This window comes from Lipophrys pholis (assembly GCF_963383615.2).
Source record: "Lipophrys pholis genome assembly, chromosome: 3".
NCBI classification, from domain to species: domain Eukaryota; kingdom Metazoa; phylum Chordata; class Actinopteri; order Blenniiformes; family Blenniidae; genus Lipophrys; species Lipophrys pholis.
The window spans coordinates 11,117,260-11,141,425 of NC_137627.1; the positions used below are offsets into that span (position 1 = coordinate 11,117,260).

The window sequence follows — 24,166 nt, forward strand, 5'->3', positions numbered from 1 at the left end:
TTTAATCAATTCACAAATACTATTTGCACCATTACCTTTTTTTTTTTTTACTCCACAGACTGAAAAAATAATATATCTTGATGTCATTACCTTTACCAACAATCTACTATAGACATACATGAGTTAAATTTACAGTAAACACAAATGCAAAAAGCCTGTACAGACTAAAATCAGCACTAGACCCCTCAATAAGCGGTTGGCACAACATTACAGGTCAAGGTATGCTGACTTGATATGCAGATAAGTGTGATGGTGATGGGACGATACTGTAAAAGTGAAGTCATACCATACTGTACTGCTGCCAGAAGTGTGATGGGTTATTTCTGGTGAATTGTGGGAGCTGTAGTCTGTTTGGAGAGAGCTCGGACTCCAGCACACTGCAGTCACAGATGCGCACATTAACTTTGTAGACCGGGGCCTCTTTATACCATCTATAAAACCCGACTTCACATCATTAAACATCTTATCAAAATACTCCGTGCATGCGCTTCTCTTTTTGGTTGATTTAGATTCTGATTCATTTCCATAGTGCCGTTTATAGTCTGCAACATCACTGCCATGTTTAAAAATCATAACACAGGCTGGTGCAGTGATTCTGATAAATATTTTTTTAATAAATAAAAAAAAGGACTACGTAAAAAAAAGCATCACTGCTTGGAAGTCAAGGACTTATCGCACCTTTAAACTAAAACCTGAGTTTTTGTGGCTCTATATTGAGCTTCTAATGCATGCAAACCCAACTTAAGTGAAGCTGATTGTTTGCACCAAATAAGAAGAAAAAAAAGCATTAACGACATATAACAGAATATATATATACATGTATAATAACCCCAAACGTGACAGGCCTGTCTGAAAACAGCCTACGTCGGACTTACCAGAACACGAGGATTTCGTTGCCCAGGGCTGTAACACAGATTCCTCCCTTCTTCGCAGTCTCACACAGTACAATCATTGTATTCAGGCATATTTGCAAAATCTCTAAACATCCTTGGAGTTGAGGTGAATTTCCAGTGTCCTTTCGCCCCAGAGGAGCGCGTCTTTGTGCCGCAGTAGAGAGAGGGAGATACTTAAACCAGGAAGGCAGCAGCAGCAGCAGCAGCAGCAGCGCAGCATCCTGCAGCTCTGCAGGGGAGGAAGGAGGAGGAAGGAGGAGGAGGAGGAGGAGGAGGAGGAGGAGGAGGAGGAGGAGGAGGAGGACACAGCTGACTGGCCCCTCTGATGGCAGCTAAAAGTGAATCAGCCTTATGATGCAGTTTATAACTGTCGTGAACACCCCTGGACAGTTTCACACTGCAGGTTTTGGAAAGGCACAAGGTCTCTTAAAGGGACAGAAGCTCCACAGCTCCTGGTTGTGGGATGAATGAGTGAAAGAAAAGAAAGTCACCAGCAGGGGAAAGTGATCCGGACTGTAAGACACAAGACTGCAGTCAATCCAATCCCGGTACCTCACAATGTCATTCAGAAAAGTGACGATAACTGTGTTCACAATCCAGTTCCATAATTAGTAGGTGGTCACCTATTACTAAAATAATATTATAACATGCTACTATGACTTCCAGGTCCAAATATGAGCTTTGTCCTAATATGACCTAATATCAATTTCAATTGTAAGTGCTGTTTAAAAATGTATATGTAGGCTGACAATCTCAAGTACTATTAAAGTTTGTAATCAATTACAATTGAAATACTAGAATTACAATTGAAGTCCCCCATCCATCGCAGTACATAGTGTACATACATAGTATTTGTTACTGCTTAATCACATTACGTTGCATTGTCAACAGGAATTTCTTGAACCAATAATGAAGTATAAAAATGACAACATGGCCATTTGTTTTGTAAACAAATCTACATACAAATCAGGATTTTCTTTGGGTTAAAATAATAAATTGCTACAAAATTGAAGAAATGCAAATAAACAAACATTAAATTGTAATCATCAGTATGAACGTATTGAAGATGGACTCAAAAAAGGTGATCAAAAATACTGCTTAAGTCATGAGAGTCTTTATAATTCATCAGTTATAAATTATAAAGACGGTTCACATTCTGCAGGACAGGACTGAAACAGAGATGAACTGATGTTAAATATAACATATATTTATTTTCCAGTTCCAGTTTTATTTCCCTTGTTACGACTTTTTTTGCGGAATGTGTTGCTTCAACACCAAATAATCTAATATTAGATATGAAATGGAAAAATGTCTTACCCTCTAAACTGTGTATATTGTCTTTAATAGGAAAAATTCTGGATTCATGACATTTGTACATTATTACATCCGCTTTACGTTTATTTGCATAAACTACTATTGAAGGTGTTTGGATGCATCCCTGACTTTACTTTTTCCCTCAACATTTTGGAGATTATTCTAAACCTGAAGGGAACAGAATGACTCCATCATAACCTCTCAGGAACCTTTGTGCAAAAACAAAAACAAAACATTGGGGGGGGGGGGGGGGGGGGGGTCATAATATGCTGACATGATGCACAGCTTTAAAACCTTTGTTTTCCATAATTGGTCATTTTGTGATTTCGTTTAGGGTTTATTTTGGAACAACCAATGGTAAATTAAAGTAAATATTGTAATATAGGAAACATATTTTGTTAGTTTTTACTTATAACAGCACAAAGACCATCGTGTTTCCCCCTCCTCCTTCAACAAAGCATGTCATATCCCCATTTAGTGTAAATTCATTAATGCATTTATCTTAAAAATATGGAAACTGTGATTTGACATGTGTGCTGTACCCAAAAAACTACTGCAAGTGACTGTATTATGTTAAACTTAAATTTAAAGTATATTCAGTGTGCTTTTTTTTGGCCAAACACACATTGCATTGAAAGTCAATGCTCAATATTGTATTAGTAATCTTTCAGAGCGGGGATTCCAGGGATACGTAGAAAATGTGATATGTGTGACTTTTGTCCGTTTTTCACCACTTTGTGCAGTATTTTATCGTATAATATGCATATAACGGTGCATTAAAGTCAATTTGAGAGTCTTATAAAGGGTTAACTGTTGGTACAAAAGAAGGCACAATGATAAAAGCAGGTTTGAGCCCAACGTGAAAGGCACATCTGTTTTGAGCAGATCAGGTTTGTCTGATCTCCTCTGGTAAATCATTTCACACTGATTGGACTCTGGCAGTGGTTTGATCTCCCACTGGTACATAAACTGGTGCGTAATGGAGGACATCAGGGTGTTTTAGCGATCAATGGGACTCAAACGTTCAGTGACACGCCTCATTAAAGACACACACACGCACACGCACACACGCGCACACACGCACACGCACACACGCACACGATTGCAGAGTCACTTATAACCCACTACTCCACTAGATGGCGACAACAGCAAAGCTTGAAAATCTTGCTGTCTCACGCCTCTCACGTTCTCGATCTCACAGCCAGACTGAAGTCAGTGACATACAGGTCTGGTTATACCTTGTTAGTTACTTGACTCGGCTAAATAATCCCTGATAAACATCAATAAGACAAACTAAATTATAACTCCTCTGCCGAATTTCGTGAGCACGACTCAGACTGGTGATGACAGTGATACAAGCCTACCCCAAACGTAGTAATGAGGGAATAAGATTTGTTCGATGCTGTGATAAATGCATGTAAAGAAACAAGAATTAATAATAAATGGCAGGCCCAGGAACAGATAATTACACTGTGAGGTACTCACTGATTTCCTGGAATTGATACAGAACAAGTCCAGACTTGTACAGTAATTGGCCACTTTTACTGCAGCGCTGAACTTTTGTCCTCTGTGTCTTTTGCCTCGGTTCAGACTCACAGTGGAGCTCATGGAGCTCAGATCTTCACCAAGTACACAAAGACAAGTACATTTTGTGTTAATACATGCAGATTTGTCAGATGTCACTCTTGTTGTGGTTATCTTTAGTTTTAAAAGTGAGCAGTTTAAGAGATTTAGTTCATCAACATTGTCAAAAGATCCCCACAAAATTATTACTACAACAACAATATACATTTACATGTCTCCTTTATTGAATGGAAATTAAGCAACATTTTGTAAAAACTTGGACGTCACTAATAGAAACGTGTGACATTGTGAGCTACATTACGTTTAAATTGACTAATGGTGATCCACATGAACCACTATCGTCTGTTGAGCTGAATGCTGCGGATTCTATCAAAAAGATAATTACCAGATCAACCTGTTCAGCTTCTGCTTTGAGTTTTGTCCAATGTTAAAGGTACACAGTAAGCACCACCTCAACTTGGATAAACAGGATCTGAAGATGATGTATGGAAATGAGCTACTGTTTCAAACAAGTTCTCACTACTCTGAAACCGAAGTTAATCACTTGAATGTGAACGTTTTGTTTCTTATCATATGGGTCAAAAGTTCAGCCAATTCAGAAACCTCAGGCAGCTTTTAATAATGGCAGCTTCATAAGTCATTTAATATTGTCCTGCTCCAAAATGAAAAGCCACAAACTGCGGGTGAGGCCAGGTTTTCTTGCTGGGATAACTTTTCAATGGTTATGAAAAGCGAAATAAAACTTGTCAGGTGGGATTGTTGAGACACTGCGTGGGGACTGTGGAGGTCAGTGGACAATGTTTGTGATAGACTTGGGTCTTAAATAGCAGGATCCTGATGTAAGTCCTCTCAGTTTTCAATTGATGAATGAATAACCATATTATTCAGCATTTTCTTGTGTGTGTGTGTGTGTGTGTGTGTGTGTGTGTGTGTGTGTGTGTGTGTGTGTGTGTGTGTGTGTGTGTGTGTGTGTGTGTGTGTTTGTGTGTGAGCTTTGATGCCGAAACACCCGCCTCAGATCCATAAAGCCAGCCCCTCTCTCCGCCTTTGATCTCAGCGCTGACTCTGAGCTCGAGCCTGCGCGCGCGCGGCTCTCACTCCGGAGCCGAGCTGTGCCGTTGCGGGTCTGTGCGGGTCTGTGCGGGGCTTTGCAGGCTGGAGCTGCGGCGCTGACATGGTGAGCGGACCGGTGCGGGGAAACACGCCACCAGCAGACTGTGAGGATCCCACACTTCGATCAACAGGCTCCATATTAGCAGGTAAGAGGAGGTTGGACTTTCTTTCTCTGTGCAGAGCTCGAGACACAATAACACACCTCCCGTCTGTAAAGGGATATTGTTCTCATGATGCCATGCGACTGTATCGATCCCTTCAGACTTACCCGAGGCTTTCACCAATATCCTGCTATAATAGTAACAGTTTTCCACGAGAGGCAGACACATTGTGGTAATATTATAAGTTTTCCCTCTTCCACTGAGCTGCTTTTGCAAATATTTTGTAAATTTTTTATTTATTTATAGTCCTCAACTTTCAGGTGTAAGTTACAGCTTCTCATCATCAGCATCTATAGTTGAACCTAATTTAGCATTTGAATTCCTTCAAAAACTTTGTAAAAGTTGCACCAATGTTGCATTTAAAGTAACAATGTGACCACATATTATATGAAAAGTTAACGTTGACTACATTCAATATATGATTTCATTTAAATACGTACCAACATGTGACACATCACATGACTGTAATACAATAAATGTGATGTTTTTACCATCGTTGTTATAGCCACATGCTCGGGATTACTCAGACTCCCTATTACAGTAATTACTTGAAGTCATGGTGTATTTGATGGGCTTGACCGTTTATTTTAAACAATGAAAATGTATTGCATTCTTCTTTGTGACTTTGCCAGATATCTCTTTAAACGTTTGTATATCGCAGCATTGGCAGAACTCACCGGGAAATCAGTTTTGTTTATGGAGCGAAACCGTCCTGAACCTGTTTTTTATTATGCAAACTATCAAAGAATTCCGACCTCATCCTCAAATATACCTCTGTTCCCGATAAGATGCTCAACACAGAGAATAAAGACTTTAATGACGCACTTAAAATACACTCTTGAGTGTTTAATTGTTCTGTTCTTTCAGGTGCAAACAAGCAAGTGGCATTTTAAAATGGTCCGGACGCTTCAGCACACCTTGTCACTGGTGCTAACTCTGCACCTCCTGTATTCCACTTGGGTGAGTGTCTTCTATTCAATGTGCTGTTGTTGTTGGTTTTTGTTTGCTCTCGGCCACTATTATCGTCTGCACATCTTGTCTTGTAAACATTTACAGTAAACTCTGCAGGAGGAGATTTGCTGAACACACACTGAATACTTAATGCTTGCATGAGTTGCGAAACACATACAAATGTAAGATGCTATAATCTTTCAGTGTTTGTTTAACATAAATGCAATCATCTAAACTGTGGTTCACGCAGCTGTGAAATTCCTCCCGGAGACACTCTTTCAGCGCCGGGTGTCATTTTACCTTCATCCACTGTGGTGTCCTGATTGTGTTTGCTATCTGCGCTCCTGTCCCAGGTCTGGGCGATGCCTGGATTGTTCTCTCGGCTGCAGGTTTACAGTTCCCCCAACAGGGCTCATTAAAGTTTGATCTTATCTATTCCCAACCGTATGAGATTTATTTACGAGAAGAGTCCTCGGGGGTACACCCCTGTCTCCACCACCCCACTCCCCCTGTCCTAAAATATGAGGAGACTCTCTGTAATGAGTCTGCTGGAGGAAAGTGATGATGGAACGCAGGAACCTCTAAACTTTCACCAATCGTCTCTCTCTCCCTGTCAGATTCACGTGCGAGCCGAGGAGGAGACCCGGGAATGCAGAGAGCTGGAATACAAGGACCGGTTTGGGAACTGTAAGCCCTGCAAACAGTGTGATGCGGGACAGGAGCTTTCAAAGGTTTGAACTAAACCTTTTCTTCGTTATTTTTTATTTTTTTCTTCTTCTGCATTTTAATATCTCACCTGTATAGAGCGAGGCTCTGAGAGTTAAAAGGTTTTGTGTCCACCTGAAAAGGACAAAAGTTCTGTCACTGTTCATTTAGGATCCTTTGTGTTCCAACAGAAGGGATCCAAAACAGCTGAAAAACCTGGTTGGAGGGGAAACTGTTGGGCTTATGGAAAGAATGGACATCAGTGTTTAGTAAAGTGTATCTGATCCAGGCAACCCACATTATTTATTGCTTCCTGTCTTTCATGCAGAGAAGCGCCAGGCTGTTATTAGCTTTTGTACAACACCGACCCTTCTTTAATCAGTCACACCCATACTTTTGACCTTATGCAGCTGAATGGCTCCCATTGTTTTTCTCTCTCTGCAACCCGTCCAACTTATTGTCTTGCTGTTTGAACCAAGCCATGCCTAAGCTTGCTGCTCTCTCGGCTGGGAGTACAGTTTCTCCTGCACCTTGGCCGCAGGTTTCTGTGTGCTTTGTACCAACAGGCCTCTGTAGTGTTGGTTAAGGTTGGTAAGTAAAGGCTTTCCTCTCTGGCAGCAGCACCGCAGCCAACCTACTTTTGCAAGTATAGGCAGAGATGTAAAGGTTAAAAAAAAAAAAAAAAAAAAAGTCTGTGATCAAACAAGTCTATGGAACCATTTTACAGGTTGTGGTAACAGATAGCAAAAAAAAAAACCAACAACCAAAAAACACCAATCATTTTCTGTCATATGCTTTTTGGAGTTGTTGCCACAGTTTAGTAAGAATATTAGAGTAGAACGAAAATAATTAAATAGTTAAATGATTATGAGACATGCATTATCACTATTTTACTTTTAATAAAAGGAAGACAATTGTGTTTTGCATTCATACTAAACGCTCTTATTTTCAATGCAAACTGTTTACGTGTAAAACTGCTTGACAAACAAGCTCACAGAAGCCAAAATCATCACCTCAATGCAACTCCAATGTCCTCCTAAAGTAACAATGGCAATGTTCTATTACACCGAGTTTATATCATAACGATGGCACGACTTAGTTAGCCGTACCATTTTCATAAAGATCTCTGAACATGCTGTTATTGGAAGAAGTTTGAGAACTCCTGGACTGAATATCAGAAACGCCTCCTCGCAGCCCCACATAAGCTTGTATGAAAATATTTGTTAATTCATCTAAACAAACCGTGAGCATTAAAACCTCTATGAATAGCCCAAAAGCACAAACTCTTTCAAAAGATTTAACATTAAGGGAATATGTTGCCTATATGCAGCATGAAGCAAAGACTATTTTGCCAATAAAACATCTGCTAACTTGACTTTTAGTGACTTTACACTCCACTACATCATTGAGGGCTGATGGGAAAAAAAAAAAAAGAAAAAAAGTCTGTATAACCCCTTGACATCTGTCGCACACATGCATTTAAGCCCAGTTGCCTTTAATCTCAGTGCACACAGACATGCACTCTGTGGTTGGTAATACGCTTCACTAGTCCTCGTGTTGCTCTGCCAGCTCAACAGGCATGAATGCTGCAAGCCACCCCGGGGTCCTGGTTAATAATTGGCCGCCTCATTCTTTCTCTGAAGGTAGCGGGATGCCGGCTCAAAGTGGAGACCTGAGCCTGGACGCCGAGAAAGTTTCCCAGAGAAACAACTTGTGATCTGAGTTCAGGGGAACCGAGACAATCTGTTCATATTCTGAAAAGGCAGGAGTGACTGTTTGGGAGGGAATCAAACTTTTGGAGTCCCTCTGTGCAGCTGCCATAGAGATCCCAGAGGAATGTGGCCCAGTTTGCTCTGGAACTTTGCCTCTGGAAGCCACTCTGAGGCGGGCTGACAAACATCAATTAGCCCCTCTACACTAAACTGTGGCTACAAAAAAAAAAGAAAAAAGAAGCCCAGCCACACATAGAAAACGTCCATTAGAAGTACTCCTTTTTTTTCTCTCCCTGATATATTTCATTCTTGGTTTCATTCAGGGGGAAGTTACTTAGTCTGTTTTCACGTCAAGCATGAAGGAGAAAGGAGGACTTGCTTTCCAGTGAAGTCTGGAAGACGTCCAGCAAAGGGAGAAAAAGGCAGGAACACAACTTTGATGTGTCAACATTGTGTAGTATTGTATGTAGCAAGAGTGTAGCATTTCCTGCGGCGCCCTCTCTCAGCACAAAGAAGCTCTGGGTGGCACTGACTCGGAGTGGAACAGCAAACCAGATTCAGATATTCCTCAACGCGTAAATCCTGTGGTCAATGAAGCCAGGTAGCAGTGAGCGAACAAGAACATGCAAAATAAGAGAAGGAAAGTTTGTTTTTTTACCGAGTTGATTCATCAAGCGATTGTCATGATTCCCTGTTTAATCTCAGAAATGTCTGTGTGTCTGAACATGACCCCCCCCCCCCCCCCCCCCCCGCTGTACTGTGTAATCTCTCTCAAACTAGATCAGGAGATCGGACTGGGGGTTGTGTTGAACTTGCCTCTATTTGATGGTTTGAGGGTGAAATCAAGTAGCACCATGTTAAACCTGAAGGACCACCACACTTGGATGTTTACTTTGCTGACATGATCCCAACCACAACGTTTTCTCCTCTATCAGATTATGTCTGTGCTCACAGACATCTCCACTAGGGATTGGACCTGCGTGTCTTTGGACAATGCAAAGTGTTGCGACTTTCTTCCTCTTGTGTTTTAGAGGATGATTGATGTTTTGTAAACCGTGACAGAAAGTGAAACAACGTTTAATAAAAACCAACACAATACAGCAAAGTCCAACATAGGCAGCGCAATAATGCAACAAAACATCCATGAATTGGATTTGTTGCCATTATCAGTTGGTGTTACATTTTCTGGAGTTGATGTTTATCTCTGTGAGAATCATGAAACACACACGTGTGACTTCGGGCATGACGAGTTGTGAGCTCGGCTATTGTGTACATGCTATCCAAAAGGCAGCTCACCCTGACCTTGAATACGGTTTCAAACTTCATTCAGCAATGAAAGGGCTTGTGGCAGTTCGCTATACAGCAGATATGTATGTACTATGGTGTTAATGTGCTAGTAGAGTTTTTTTTTACATTGTACGTGTCTCTTGTCATATGAATAATAACTTCCCACAGTGTATTGTATTTTCTATTAGCTGCCAAACCAGCTCCAGTCCAGGGTGGCTCTGTTGGTCTTTGTTTGCGGCGTTAATAGAAGAAAGCGATCACTCCTTGATGATCTGAGCTGCCCGGGCCAGAGGGGCAGGAGTTGGCTCCATTTCCTCCTGTTTTAGTGCTCTGACCTGCTTGTGTCTGCATCAAATCTGCCCATCCTGCCATGTGGTGGTGCCCCACGGACAGAGCTTGTGCCAGTACTGGGTTGAGAGGGGATGAATCATCCCAGGGCCCCTTTTCTTCATGGGGAAGTGGGTCACAGAACCAAGTGTGTGGTACCCCCACTGTGACCGGGCCTTTGGTGTATTCAGAGTGACGTGTTTCAGTGCGGCAGCAGTCATCCTGCCCGGGCCTGAACTGTCTCTCTATCTCTCTCCGTCTCTGTCTTGAGAAAGGAAAGATCATGGCATGCAACTGTGGGCAGCCAAGTCTTTATTCCGCCTTTCCCCTCTTTATCACTCATCAGTCACCCCCATCCACTCCCTCTCTGTGTCCCACAGCTCTGCCCCATTGGAGGGTGAGTCCTTATATGGAGAGTTAGCAGCAACAGCTGCAGGAGTGGAGGCTTCGCCGGTCCACATCGGGCCAGGCCCGGCCCAGGGGTTCAGTGTCAGCCTCACAAGTGTTTGGCTGGAAGCACCGAATTCCTCATCTTCTGTCTCGACTTGGTGGTGCCATCACAAGATCACATCTTTGCCTCCAACCTCCATTTTTATGTCTTGCCAGCTTGCTTCCCCCAAACTACACCCCCCCCCCCCCCCCCCCCCCGCCTATCAGAAGCTTCTGCCCACATTCCTGCAGGACTGCATGCCCAGGCAGTGAAACGGGACACGGGCGAGGAGAGAAGAGAAGAGAGAAGGCCTGTTTGAAGCTGACCTTCACTTTAATGATATATGAGCACCCCTACTCCTCTCGCTGCCCGTTTATCGCAGTGGATTTGGATAGCAGTGTGGCAACACGGGATAACGGGAGGGCAGCTGCTATGGAGCTGATAATGAATGATCAATGCATGATGTCATCCTCGCGGGGTGTTTTCACGCTTGTGGCGCACACAAGTAACAGCTGTCATGTAAATGTCAGTTTGCCATTGAGGTCATCCATCTTTCATTGTGAGTTTTGACGATAAAACTGGGAGCCAATCAGGTAAATCACAAAAAAAGGTGAGGAGAGGAACATTAAAAAAAGAGAGAGAGATTAAAAACTTTAGAAATGTCACTGTGAAGAAGAGAAGAACAGAGGTAACTCTTTAAAGGGAGTGGTTCTATAATATACATTAATCAACCAAGCAAACAAGATTCCGATCTGAGTTTAAAGAAGAAATGAAGCATGTCCAAGTGGATTTTTTCATGAGAAAAAAAAAAACAGCTTTCCTCGTTTAGATTTTGCCTGGCTCAGGTGGACAAATTCAAAGGGTGGTTTAGCGTTAGATCATTCACACAGTTGTAGGAAGCTGTGCTTTTTAAGTGCATTTTCAATTGTTGCACAAAAAGAGTATTCATCGTGTTTTCTCCATATATCACTCCGTAATCCTTGCCCCCTTCCTGAAGCGTTTCCTTTGCTTGCTGGCCTCTCAATCAACGGGGACACTCACTGAGTCTGCTTGGAGAGGCAGTCGCACAAAAACGCAGCAATAAACCTGCAATAATACAACAGTGGGTGTTCCCCAGAGCCTTTATTATTCAAATGCATGGCCTTTCTGGGTCTTGCAGCGGAAGGGCACTCATTCATACTGAGAGAGTCAGGGAGATTATTGCCAGTGTAAGATGGACTCTCAAAAGAGGCAGATCATTGTTCTCTTCTGATCCCGTGAGCCAGGATCATTCTTTAATTCCAGACCCCCGGTAGCCCACATTCAAGCCCGCTTTTCACCAGCTGCACATCACCCCTCCCTCCCCAGAACCTTCCAACCCCACCTCTTACCCGGTGTTTCTCCCATTAATCCCTCCAGGAATGTGGCTTTGGTTATGGAGAGGATGCCCGGTGCGTGCCCTGCCGGAGCAGTCGCTTCAAAGAAGACCGGAGCCAGCAGAAGTGCAAGCCCTGCCTGGACTGTGGCCTCATCAACCGCTTCCAGAAGGGCAACTGCTCCACCACCAGTAACGCCGTGTGTGGTGACTGTTTGCCAGGGTGAGAGGACGGACACATCTCCTCCTAACTACTCAGAATACTGATGAAGAACACTGAATGTAGACACTTTAAGAAAAAAGTAAAAAAAAAATCTGTTACAAACAATGTTTAATGAAACCAATGTTTGATGAATCAAATCATGGTGTTAACTGTATTTTTTGGGGATTTAATTACTCATGCACGCACCTTCAAACATTGGAAATGAAATGAATTGCAAGGTTTGGCATAATCACTTATAATAGGCCAACGTAAGTATTAAAGGTAACATCTGCTAAAAGGCAATATAAGAATTATAGCTCGTAATTACAATTTGAGTGTGTGTGACTGCGATACACTGGTGACCTGTCCAGGGTGTGCCGTGGTAAACGTGTTCGACCATCCTCTCGTGGCTAACACACAGGTCATCTCATGTCTTCAACAGATTTTACAGGAAGACAAAATTAAGTGGCTTCCTGGATATGGAGTGTATACCATGTGGGGATCCTCCACCTCCGTATGAGCCCAACTGTAAGCATCTTCTTCTTTTTCTTTTTTTTTTAATTCATCTGAACCGATGTTTAGTTAAATGTCCTCTCATGAATACCGACTATTCATCTCCACTTTGCAATAGATGGTGTTTTAACATGAAACAACAGGGATACAATAGTAGAAGAGCAAACATCACCATCAACGACGCACCATTGAACTCCTCGCCAAATGCTACGAGCACCAAAATCCAGGCTAGAACACCACAACAAAGCTTGCACACACACATACGCACACACACACATACTCACACAAACACACTCTGATATGACATGCCAGCACACGGTCCTTTCGGAGTAACCAGAACTAGAGCCGTTTCAAAGGTGCAGCCAGCCATATTTCATTCACTCGCCAGCCAGCTACGCTATACGTGCAAATGAATGCTCAGATTTACAAGGCGAGCAGTTGAAAAGCTGAAATGGATACCGTTAACATAATAGTGGATTTGCCAACGCTGGATTATATTAGCTCAGAGCATGTCACTCATTTTCAGCACTCAGTATGGATTAAATGAACAAACTTCCTTGAACAAGACCTCCATTGATAATTTGAGACAAAACATATCAAAAGCATTTGTTGGGGGGGAAAAAAAAGGGAGAAAATCCCTTGCATGTGCTGCACCAAGGTAAACACATATGAGGGAGTGTGCAGGTTCTAGCTGCGTTAATTTATTGCTATTATGCAAAAAAAGGAGGCAGCGGCAGTGCTACAATGTGCTCACATTCCTGCAGACTGCAGATCCAATTAAGTCTCCTCTCCCGGCCTTTACGAGTGTCACCCCACGATTTTAAGTTTCCACATAAAACCAACATGTGAGGGAGCTTATGTCTTTCGTAATTGAGTGTGACTTCCTGGTGGCAGCGGATGCCGAAGTTGGTTCTGAGGAAGCTTTTGGCGGCGTGAGCATCAGGAGCCGTCCCAGCCAGAGGTCTCACCCCGGTGTTAAATAAACGGAGACGAGGATATCAGACAGCCTGTGTGCTCTCGGCGCGACCGACGTGTCAAGATCGGTGGCTCCATTGACTGCTTGATTTCCCCTCTGCATAAAAGCATAAATAATGGGTATTGTTTTGAGCCTGTGTAGTGATGTAGCCCCCCCCCCCCGGGTCTGCTCATTTGTCCATCTGTGCAGCTTCCCGTTCCGATACTGGAGGAGGCCCGTGAAACAAAATGGTCATTGTGTCTGGGAACATAGCTGGTAGTTAGCTTCTACCAGGATTCTCACTGGAGCATTTCCAAATGTTTGAAAATCTTTCACCCCCCCACCTCACCCTCACCCTCTCCCCCTCCCCCTCTCCCTCCTGTGTTATCTTGAGGAGGGTGGTGAAAACTTAAAGGGCAGATCATTCTAATAGGCCACACCGGCCCGGGGGCAATGGTGCAGCTGCGCAGGGGGAGGCAGTCCCCATCTGGGGTGGACTGTAAATCTTTACCCCCCCCCCCCCCCCCTTCCCGCTTCTCCTCCTACTTTTCGTCTCCTCCCTTTTCCCCCAGTGGCTTTTTTGGAACTTAGTAAAAATGAGGTTGTGTTTTATGGATTCCTTCAGCTTCTTTAATGTGTTTCATCTGCTGGAGTTTTTCAGTGTCACGGCAGAGTGCACACACACACACACACACACACACACACACACACACACACACACACACACACACACACACACACACACACACACACACACACACACACACACACACACACACACACACACACACACACACAAAGGAATGCTACCTGCGCTCTGCAATAAAAATATGTCCTCAGATGTGCACACAAGTCAGATAAGAATTCATTTTTCATTCATTTCATAAAACAGTCACTACTTTTACTTTTTGGCTCCTGCGGCCACTTCCCATTTTTGCACGCTGTTGTTGCGTTTTTAGACCGAGCGCGCGATAGGGACGGGCCAACGGAAACACGATCCAGCAAACCTCCTTCCTCTTTGATAACCTCTGTTTCATCTTGTAACGTAAAGAAAATCCACTGTAATCGTGCTGCTGCTGCTGCTGCTGCTGCGAGTCGACTGATTTCAATCACCGCTCGTCACAAGCTGCACAAAACACACCAGAGATACAGGAAACATTCCCGCCTGCCTGCAAGTCAAAGCCCAAAAGTATTAAAACGGACCAAGTAACAGATGTCAGCACTGATCACTGAATTGTCTCCCCGCTGTCACGAGGCTTTTATGCTGTTATCAAGCCACAATTAGAAAATATCTAAAGCAAGTCGTGCCAGCAGGAATATTTCATTTTAAAAGATGATGAATGAGTAATTTATTATGTTCCCTGTTGAACATGCTCCATCTGCACTGATTGATGAACAGATGACAACAAAAAGAAGTAGCAACTAAAGAGCTGACAGCTCTTATAAAGGTACTCAATGTCTCTGTAGAAAATACATCTAAAGTGCTGTTGGGAGAGAAACACCAGCTAACACCAGCATACACTGTAACACAAATAGTTCATATATATCACACACACACACACACACACACACACATATATATATATATCAAATATATATATATATATATATATACATACATACATAGAAATATGTTGTAGTAATAAGTAATTACTGTATTCATGGTGGCTTAAATTAAAAGAATTTGTGTATAATAATATGAAACAATAAACCTTTTTCGACAGTTAACATAAAGAAGAGATCAAGAGATAAACCAAAAATTTGCTCATAGATGCAAGATTTAAAAAAAATTTAATTAAATAAAAAGCCTTTTCTATTTCATGTGGTCTTCAATCATGTGGATTAACTTCAGTCACACTATGTTAACCGTGTTGTCTGTTTTTGTGAATCAGTCGGGCCCGGCTCACCTAAAGAGCCTCTGAAAGACTTACTAGGAACAAAAGTCAAGAGATCCCTCGGAGGTGTAAAGAGGTGCTTCTTTTATTTGGACTCTGTGGCGTTCCATAAAGTCAACAGGCGGGGAGTCTGTGAAAGGCTGCAGTTTATTGCTCTGGTTTGTGTGCAGATAAAATCAGCAGGTGAGGTCCCTTCAATGGGCCGCGGTTTATCTGCGTTTGCTGCAGCTGCCGGCTCTCCGATAACAGGCTGCCTTTGTGCCGTCGGTCACGATGCTCACCTCGGATGAGCCGGGTGTGACCTTGACGATGAAGGCTGTGTTTGAACGCAGTGGTCAGACGTGCAGCGCAGCACAGTGACGAGTCTCAAACCAGACAAATGCCTCTGTTGCTGGGATCAAATGTTTAACTTTGTTTTAAAAGGCCGAGTAATTCAAGTTTTTCAGGTCTGACACTGATGTGTCGTCTTTGTTCCTCAAAACCAAACCACTGCTCAATACTCGAACTGACTGTTTAGATTTTTGGTTCCTCTTGCTCGGAAGGAATTTTAAAATACCCTTATCCCCTATCAGTCTGCATAAAAAAAGCTGCCCAGAGGCTGAAGCACTGTTTACATTGCATAACAAAGAGCTCTTGGACGTGAAAAGGTTGAAGCCATTTGCCTTTATGATTAATAAACTGAAAAGCAAACATCTAACCCAAAAAAAAAAGAGTCCCTCAAACAAAAAGTCATTCATAATATTCTTGTTGGTAACTGGTCGATCTGCTCCGCAGAAACACGGGCTCTGGTTCACTGTTAATCCACGCCTTCACTTTCACGCTCACGCTCATTCCGTAAATTACCGAGGCGTTTACATCGGACAGTTTTAGGGAAGTGTCCCTCACTGGAGAGGCTCAGCGAGTCCTCCGATATCACAAAGGATGTCTGCAAAACATCACACACTCCTTTCTCTTTGTTTCTGTCCTCCGTAATTACCATCTGCAGAGGACGCGGAACATGCAGCTGCTGGATCGGGATTTCAGAGTCCCTTCATCTGTGTGGAGCTTGAAAGTTTGCGCGTACGGTTCAATCTGCAGGCCGCAGACACAAAAACATTGATTACTGCTACAGTCAGACTGGATGATGATGATGATATTTGAAATTATATGTTCACCGGCGAGATTTTCCTCTAATGCCTAAAGTGTTTCAACTGCTGGCACATTGTGTTAAATCATTACTTTGAGTGTGGGGGTTCAAATCCCTGCTGCAGCAGGAAGAGGAAGGCGTAAAAATTCCCGACTGGTCATGTTGCAATGAATTACTAAGAAAGAAATTCTATAATAATGATTCTCTCTCTTCTTAAATGATGTTCTTCAAACAGTTCAAGGAGTGTTTAAACTCAAATATTAACTGTTTGTTTTCTGATATTTCGAAGTTTGACTGCAGTCAGAAATATTCTCCTGCGTGGAATCTGGTACTTTCCCCAGCTCCCTAGTTACTCCAGAAAAGTTTCAGTACAACTGGGGGATATGGAGAGATTCTCTCGACAGGCAGGGACTTAAAAGTAGTGGAGGTTTAGTTTTGAACAGTAAATGTTAAAATCAGTCACTTAACATCTGGCTTGGTGAAGTTAGCAGCACATTGAAAAGCCAAAAATTACAATTTCGAGATGATTGAGACGAAAATACAAAACGGTGATGATGTTTGACGTGTTAAATTCTAGATTAAGCAGCTGTCTTTAAACCTTCACACAATCACTTAATGCATTCGGTCATTTTCTGCTCAGTTAAAGTTTGACAGATTTGTTAAAAGTGTCACATTTTTTTTGCAAAGGTAGAATAAGCCGTTTTTTATTTATAATTTAGCCGAATGTTTGGCTGCTTTAAACTCTTGACATTTTGTATTTGTGGCGAACTTGTAAACTGAGCTACATCCTTGGGGCCGGCAGTCGTTACCTGTGTTAAAGGTGACGGCGGTAGACGTCTGTAAATCATCTTGAAGAGAGAATCAGATGAAGAGAGGGAATCCACCACAGGCGTTTTCCCTTTGAACTACTTGGGTTGTTTCATTAGACCTTCAGCAAGGAGATGTCTGACCCGAGGCGAAGGGGAATAATTTGATCTTGTGTGAAGGCTGAGATTGGCTGCAGAGCGCTGGATTATGGCGTGTAAAGCGAGCCTTTGAAGGTCTTGAACACGTTTCTGCACTTTTGTAGCGATGCACACCACTCAATAACTGTCACACACTGTGAATTCAAAATATCGAATCCTTTAACTCCCAAATAGTTTTTTTTTTTTTAAAAAGCTGAAGATGTCAACACCCTCTGTCTCCTCCTCCAACGCAGCAATCCTCCTGTACATCCATGAACCTCTTCACTTTCTCCTCCTTCTGCCTGCCAAAGCTTCACTTTAATAGTGTGTCTAACAAGTCGGAATTGAAAATCAGAGACGCAGGAACACAACAAGTGTTCGAGCCGGTGTCCCACAGATCTGTGTTTTCCTTTTGATATCTCCGCATATAGAAAATCCAGTCTTTCCTGTCAAGTCCTTCCACATTTATTATGTCACACCCTTATTGTAACAGCTGACTGGCAGATAGAAATACCAAATCTACTGTCTTCTGTCCTTTTTTTTGTACAATACTCTCAGTAAAACAGTACGAGCTCCAGTGAATAGACCAGAAGTTAAAATATTTAACTTCCAAAGCTATTTTATTCCTTGGTCCGGACTGAAATCTCTGGCTGCATCGTCGTAGGTCCACTGTCATCAGTCGTTACATGTTCAATCTCACCTTCGCCCTCCTCTGATGTCGTTGTCAGGCGGCGGGCGTGTGAACCTGGTGCCGCTGCCCGTGATGGTGACGAGGCCGCGGGACATGGCGCTGGCGGCGGTCATCTGCAGCGCGCTGGCCACGGTGCTGCTGGCCCTGCTCGTCCTGTGTGTCATCTACTGCAAGAGGCAGCTGCTGGAGAAGAAGCCCAGTGGTCAGTACGCGTGTTTTATATTTTCAATCACTTCAAGATCTGTGTTGAGCTTTGAGATCTTTAGCAGACGGGTTTTCACATTGAGCTTTCTCATATAAAAGAAGTGATCTATATGGTGATAGTCTAAGAAATTGAATCACTGCGTTGCATCAAACGTAAAGCATTTCTATTTTCAAATAAATACAGGCAAATGTGGACAATCACCAATTTGAGTGTGGACTTGCTGTTCCTTTAAATCTATCTTTTTGATGCTCTCATTTGCATGATCAACCCAAATGTTTTGGTTTAAAGTGCAATATTGAAAGAAAACTGTAATATTTATGCCGCTGGCGGCCCTCGTTTGTCACTAGTTTTCTCATAAGACTGCTGAAAAACTGCATTATTTGCTGCACAAAACGTGACGTCAACAGGGCTGGCAATGTATTGATCCCCAATGTTGTGTATTTGTGGGAACTTGTGTAATAATGAGTAGCGTTCTTGAGGCCTAAAGTGCTTGAGTATGTGAAACATCCCGGGGCAAAGTCTTAGTGACGTCGTGTTTGCCCGGTAAGCACACCTGAAACAAAGAGGGTGGTAGTCATGAAGGCGTGACCAGCTGACTGTTAATGTTTGCTGTGTCTTTTCATAATAAAATACTCCTGGAAGCCTTTCTGTTACTAGTTCCCCTTCAAGAGTCAAAACACCCGGCCCACTCCAAGAGAAGCCACAAAGCGTTCAGTTGTTTTCCAGAGGCATGCAGATCCTGCGATTTTAATTGGCCTCACAGACCTGAGGGGTTGTGAGACATTTCCACACACACACACTCACACACTCACAGAAACATCAAGCAATGACATGAAAAATCAGACCACACTGTTGTCTGTAATTATGCTCTAAAGTGTGAAGAATCACATCTGTAATAACAAATCACCTTTGTTTGAGGCAGGATGAATAAAACAAGACTTGTTTTTTCTCGTGTGAAGCAGAGAATGGTGCTTCTTCACATTCTGGCCTGTTGTTGACGACAAGAGAAGCTGTGGGTCTTAAACTCATCGCTGGACTTTATTCCAACTAGTTGGCTCTACGTGTTCGCTGTCTGATTCACTGATAGATGCGTATCTGACTTTCCCCACTGATTCCGTTGAAGTTGGTTAATATTTTGACTTTCCAAAAAGTCCCAGGTCATGGGAGCGTTCAGAAAGCTTCAGAAAGCTTCAGAAAGCTATCGGGGCGGAGTCGACAAGGCTGAATCGATTAGGCTCCTCATATTTTAACTGGCAGTTTTAATAAACTTTGCAGCTGTGCGCCGACTGTTATTCTTCGTTTATCTCCAATGGAGGACACAAGCATCTCTGGCATTTTCGATCCGCCCTGCTACGCCGGCTCGCCTCCTTTCCCAGTGTTGTTTCGATGAACCTGCTCACGGCGCTTTAAAGCGACGTCAAAAGACCACCAGCTGAACCTGCTCCGAATGTGCCGCCTGTCACATGAGGATGATGGCCTCTCCTTTGCGTCTATAACTTTTTAACACTTTAAAGCTCCCGGGGATTTTTCACAATGTGGCCTATAACAACAGATGAAAGTTTCTTTTTTTCTTCACATTTATCTTCTTTTTTTGGGGGACTGGGAACAAGCACATTACAATCGCAGATCCTAAAACGGTTTTGATAAATAAATCTGTCACACCACAGAAACTGTGTGTCAACCATCAAGCCAAATCTGTAAAAATGATTTAGAGGCTAAAAAGATTTTGGCACTACTCTGATCGTGTCCTCGAACATTGTGGACGTTCAAGGATGCAACATCTCAAATGCCGACAACCATGAAGTGAAAACAAACAAACCCAAAAATTGGCAAAGTGATTCAGCAATTATAACCATAACTTAAGAACATAGTAACTGTCAGTAATTCGTTGGCACGTAGCTCGAGCAACGGCGCCAAATTCTTTTACCACATCGAAGCATGAAGGGAGGCTTGGCCACGCCAACCCGTCATCACCTGTTGTTGATTGTTCACAATCGATCACATCGATGGCCGCGTTTTCACATCATCCAAATAAACCGCCGATTTAAGAAATCTGCTCACAGTCTCATTCAATATTAAGCCCATCGTTAGTTGCTGGTACCAGTTGGATTATCTGAGATTATTTATCATCTTGTGACGTGTCTCCTCAGCAGCTTCTCTGAGGTCCCAGGACTGCCCCTACATCGGGGCAGAGCTCTCCTGCCTGGACGCTCGCTGGCTTCATGATTACCCCCCGAGACCCTGCTGTCAGTGTCACCTCGGACCCGGACACGCCTGTGGTAGGTCATCACAGAATGGTATCTAGTTTTTTGTGCATTTGCAAAGACATTGGGATTAAGTTCATCTAAACTGCAGTAATGTTGAGTAAAGTCACCACCAAGGGTTGAATGGGACCAGTGGGATGAAAAAGAACAAAGAAAACTTACATTTAACCCTTTAAAAAGTCATCCAGTCTCGTCGTCTGTGGGATTGGAGACACCGTGTGCTCATTCGGAACGGCATAATGTTGAAATTTAACTTCTTTTTCTGTGTAAGTTTCTCCTTTTTATGAAGATATTTTCATATACTTTGCACTAAAACAAATGGAAAACATTCAGAATTGCGGTTATTTATTGAATATTTAGAGAATATTTTGTGAAATGTAAATGTTTTTGAAGTCTTGATGCAGAAAAGTCAAACACCAGACAGCCTTTTAGTTATCATGCGCCTTTCTGGGAAATAGTCAACTGTTATTCAGTCAAGTATTTCAATGAATACTCCAGGGAGGGGATTATGCTCTTTTTCTGAGACGTATTATCAAATGGGTAATATTGTGTGTGTGTGTATGTGTGTGTGTGTGTTGTTCAGGTCCGGTCCACCTGATCCCGTCTCTGTGCTGTGACGAGAGCTGCAGTTTTGGCCACAGCCAGGACAACAGTGCGTTCCAGTCTCAGACGAGTCTCAGTGGCAGGTGAGGAAATCATGACAAGTTGTAATAATTTGAAATCACAACATGCTCTTTGTTTTCCTGCAGAAATTGCCAGTAGCAATTTCAAACAAAAAGAATAATTACTAACGGAAGGCTGCTGTTATTAAACCCCATATTAAATGATCATAGTGCTACAATACCGACCATAACCTGGCATTCAGTGAAGACACTGATCCAAATTGCATGGGACTAGGATCGCGAACATTCTTCAGCCCGGAGGGGAGTGACTATAAAGACCTGTAGCTTGCATGGTGGCTTAACTCAACGCCGAGCTTCCAACAAGCTCAGTGAAGCTACACCTACAGGCATTTCAAGTGTGAATAGGTTTGCTACTTCCTGCTTGTGGTTCAACTGGTCCAAAGGGCCTATTTGAAACACTGGAGGTGAAGATGGTGCTCCGACACTTGCAGAAACAGGGAGTGATTCACCATCAGCCTAAGTGAGCTGAGACTTTAAGCAACTCTAAAGAAACCCCGACTTCAACCGCCTTGGGTGCAGCACTTTAATTTCTAGTGCCTCATCAAGGAGCTGCACAGATAATTTAAAGGGGTAATTCTTTCCTTTGAAGTGCTGACAACAAATAGAGGCAGCAGGGTGTGGCTGCCAACACAGATTCCTGCAGATAATAACCACCGTTGTTTTTTGTTTTTTTTCTTTTCTCAAATGACGCTTCCCTAGGAACATCAACCTGAATGAGGACGGCGCCCCGATGTGGCCAGAAGAACGTCCGGAGTCCACCTGCTGCGGGGACACCGAGCCCCCAGCAGGGGAAAGATGGGAGGTGGAGGGAGGAGAGGAAGAGGTGGAGGAGGAGGAAGAGATTAAGGAGAATTCACCTGAAAGGAGCGAAGCTGTGACAGACACACTTCTTCCCAAAGACCATGCGCTGACTCAGGAAGGTGAGCCGACATGTTTGGACAATTTGTTTAAAAACTTCTATTGAGCTTTCACCAGGTGCCAAGGGAACAGAATTATGTAATGTTGGTGATAACCTGCTAGTGGTTGGTGCAAAAGGTTTTGGGTTCTATTATTCTGTTTTTAACTTATCTGGATGACGTTCCTTATGGATTAAAGGTCCCATATTATACAGTCTTTCAACAATTTCACAAGGTGTCAGAGGTCCAACAACATTAGATTCAAAGTGTATTTCCCCAAACCCAGCATTGGTCCTGAATTTCTAAAATTCCCTCTACTGAGCTCTACTGAGAACAGGCTCTTTTTGTGTCTGTACCTTTAAATGCTAATGAGCCGTGTCTGTCCACGCCATGTGTGGTTTTCTGGTAGTGTTTGCGATGAGAATAGCGCCTGCTCGTAATTTTTGAGGGCAGAGCTTATGTACCTGCGTGAGGGTCAAAGGAAGTATCCACTACCAGAGGGAGTGGTTAGTTCCCCAGTTGATGTCATGAAGGGAAAATCTCCGATTAGCTCTTTAGAGCACACATTTGGTAAAAGGTGGAGAGAGCAAGTGAGGGATATGACAGACTTTCATTTCTGGGGCCTCATACACAGACTATGGGGACACATGTTGATGCTAGAAAACCATTAGAAAGTGAATTTTGCACAATATGGGACCTTTAATATGAAGAAACTCCAGAAACGACGAATATTTTTAACCTTGATTGTGTAGAAATCACGGTACAAAACACTGAAACCAATACTGTGATCCTGCTCTTGAACTCCAGGGATGCCTTTTTATAGCATGTGACGCTGCTCTGTGTGTGTCTGCAGAGAGCAGCTGCTAAAAAGAAACAAGAGACAAGCAACAAGCTCTTTTGATGTAGACAAGACCATCCTGTTTTAAGTCGGGCCCTGGCTGGCTCGGGGTGGAAGATACGTTACTAATCACTGCGTGTCTCCGCTCCTCTTCCTGCTCTGCTCTTTTCCCAGGATGACACGGATTTCTTTGGCTTGCGTTCCACCCTTGAACCACCCTGGACCCAACAACAGCCACGGCCAAGATCCTGTCTCAGATTACTCACTTGCCCCCCCCCCCCCACACACACACACACACCACATAAACTCACAGCAGCCACTCATGAGCGTGGCGATTGAAATGCCTGCAGCTGACCTCGGAGACTTTTGCCGGACGGTCCAAACCGAATATCTTACATGTACGAGGGGGGGAACAAGCAAACAACAACAATGTGAACTTATTGGCCCAGAAGGTTATAAATCGCATGAAGTTCAAACGTCAGAGGAGAGCCGACTTATTACGGCGGAGCGAAGTGAAAGTACGTTCCGCCTGGAGAATGTCTCGGACCTTCACATGTAGGAGAACAGGAACTGTCCCACTCAGCCAGCAGCTGGTGTTATGAAGCTTTTGTGTGTAAATGTTGTAAAGTTTAAAGTGTTGAAGAAGAAGAAAACCTGTCTAAAGAGACGACGTTGCACATCGAAGACAATCTTGACGAAACGGAGCAAGACGAGGAATGTCCAAGTGATAAATGTGTTGTAGATACTGTAAAATAGTAAATAGGTGGATATTTTTGTAACATAGACATGACTGACATGTTCGCTTCCTCCTTTTATGGTTTTAGGGTTGACGGCAGTGAATCGTCACTTCCACGCATCGTTGTTGTAAATAAAGCACACAAACAAGTTCCAACTCAGTCCTTTAATTTATGATGCCGATTGTCACAGTGAAATGACTTGCAGGACAAACTGGGGGAAAAAAAAAATCTTGATTTTCCACAAACAAAACATCGGAGAAAATAAACCAACTGTGGATGATGAAGAAAAAGTTGAAAACTCTCCTGCTTTTCACATGCAAAAAAAACAACCACCAATTGATAATTCTAATGAAAACAATCACGACGTCTTGATTCTGAACCTCTTC

General features: G+C 43.0%; 1 protein-coding gene across 2 annotated transcripts; it reads left to right on the forward strand.

Moving 5' to 3' along the window:
• Window positions 1–4,846: 4,846 nt before the first annotated feature.
• Window positions 4,847–23,930, forward strand: LOC308107259 (tumor necrosis factor receptor superfamily member 19-like). 2 transcript variants are annotated; one of them, XM_080459510.1, is made up of 10 exons: window positions 4,847–5,050; window positions 5,933–6,025; window positions 6,634–6,747; window positions 11,876–12,054; window positions 12,476–12,561; window positions 18,195–18,359; window positions 20,513–20,641; window positions 21,210–21,312; window positions 22,009–22,229; window positions 23,218–23,930. In XM_080459510.1, exons 2-10 carry the CDS (start codon window positions 5,960–5,962, stop codon window positions 23,220–23,222), a joined length of 1,068 nt encoding a protein of 355 aa, XP_080315636.1. In that variant the 5' UTR covers window positions 4,847–5,050; window positions 5,933–5,959; the 3' UTR covers window positions 23,223–23,930. The 2 variants fall into 2 exon arrangements, with proteins under 2 accessions (XP_080315636.1, XP_080315637.1); XM_080459511.1 differs by having other exon boundaries at window positions 20,516–20,641.
• The last annotated feature ends 236 nt before the right edge of the window (window positions 23,931–24,166 follow it).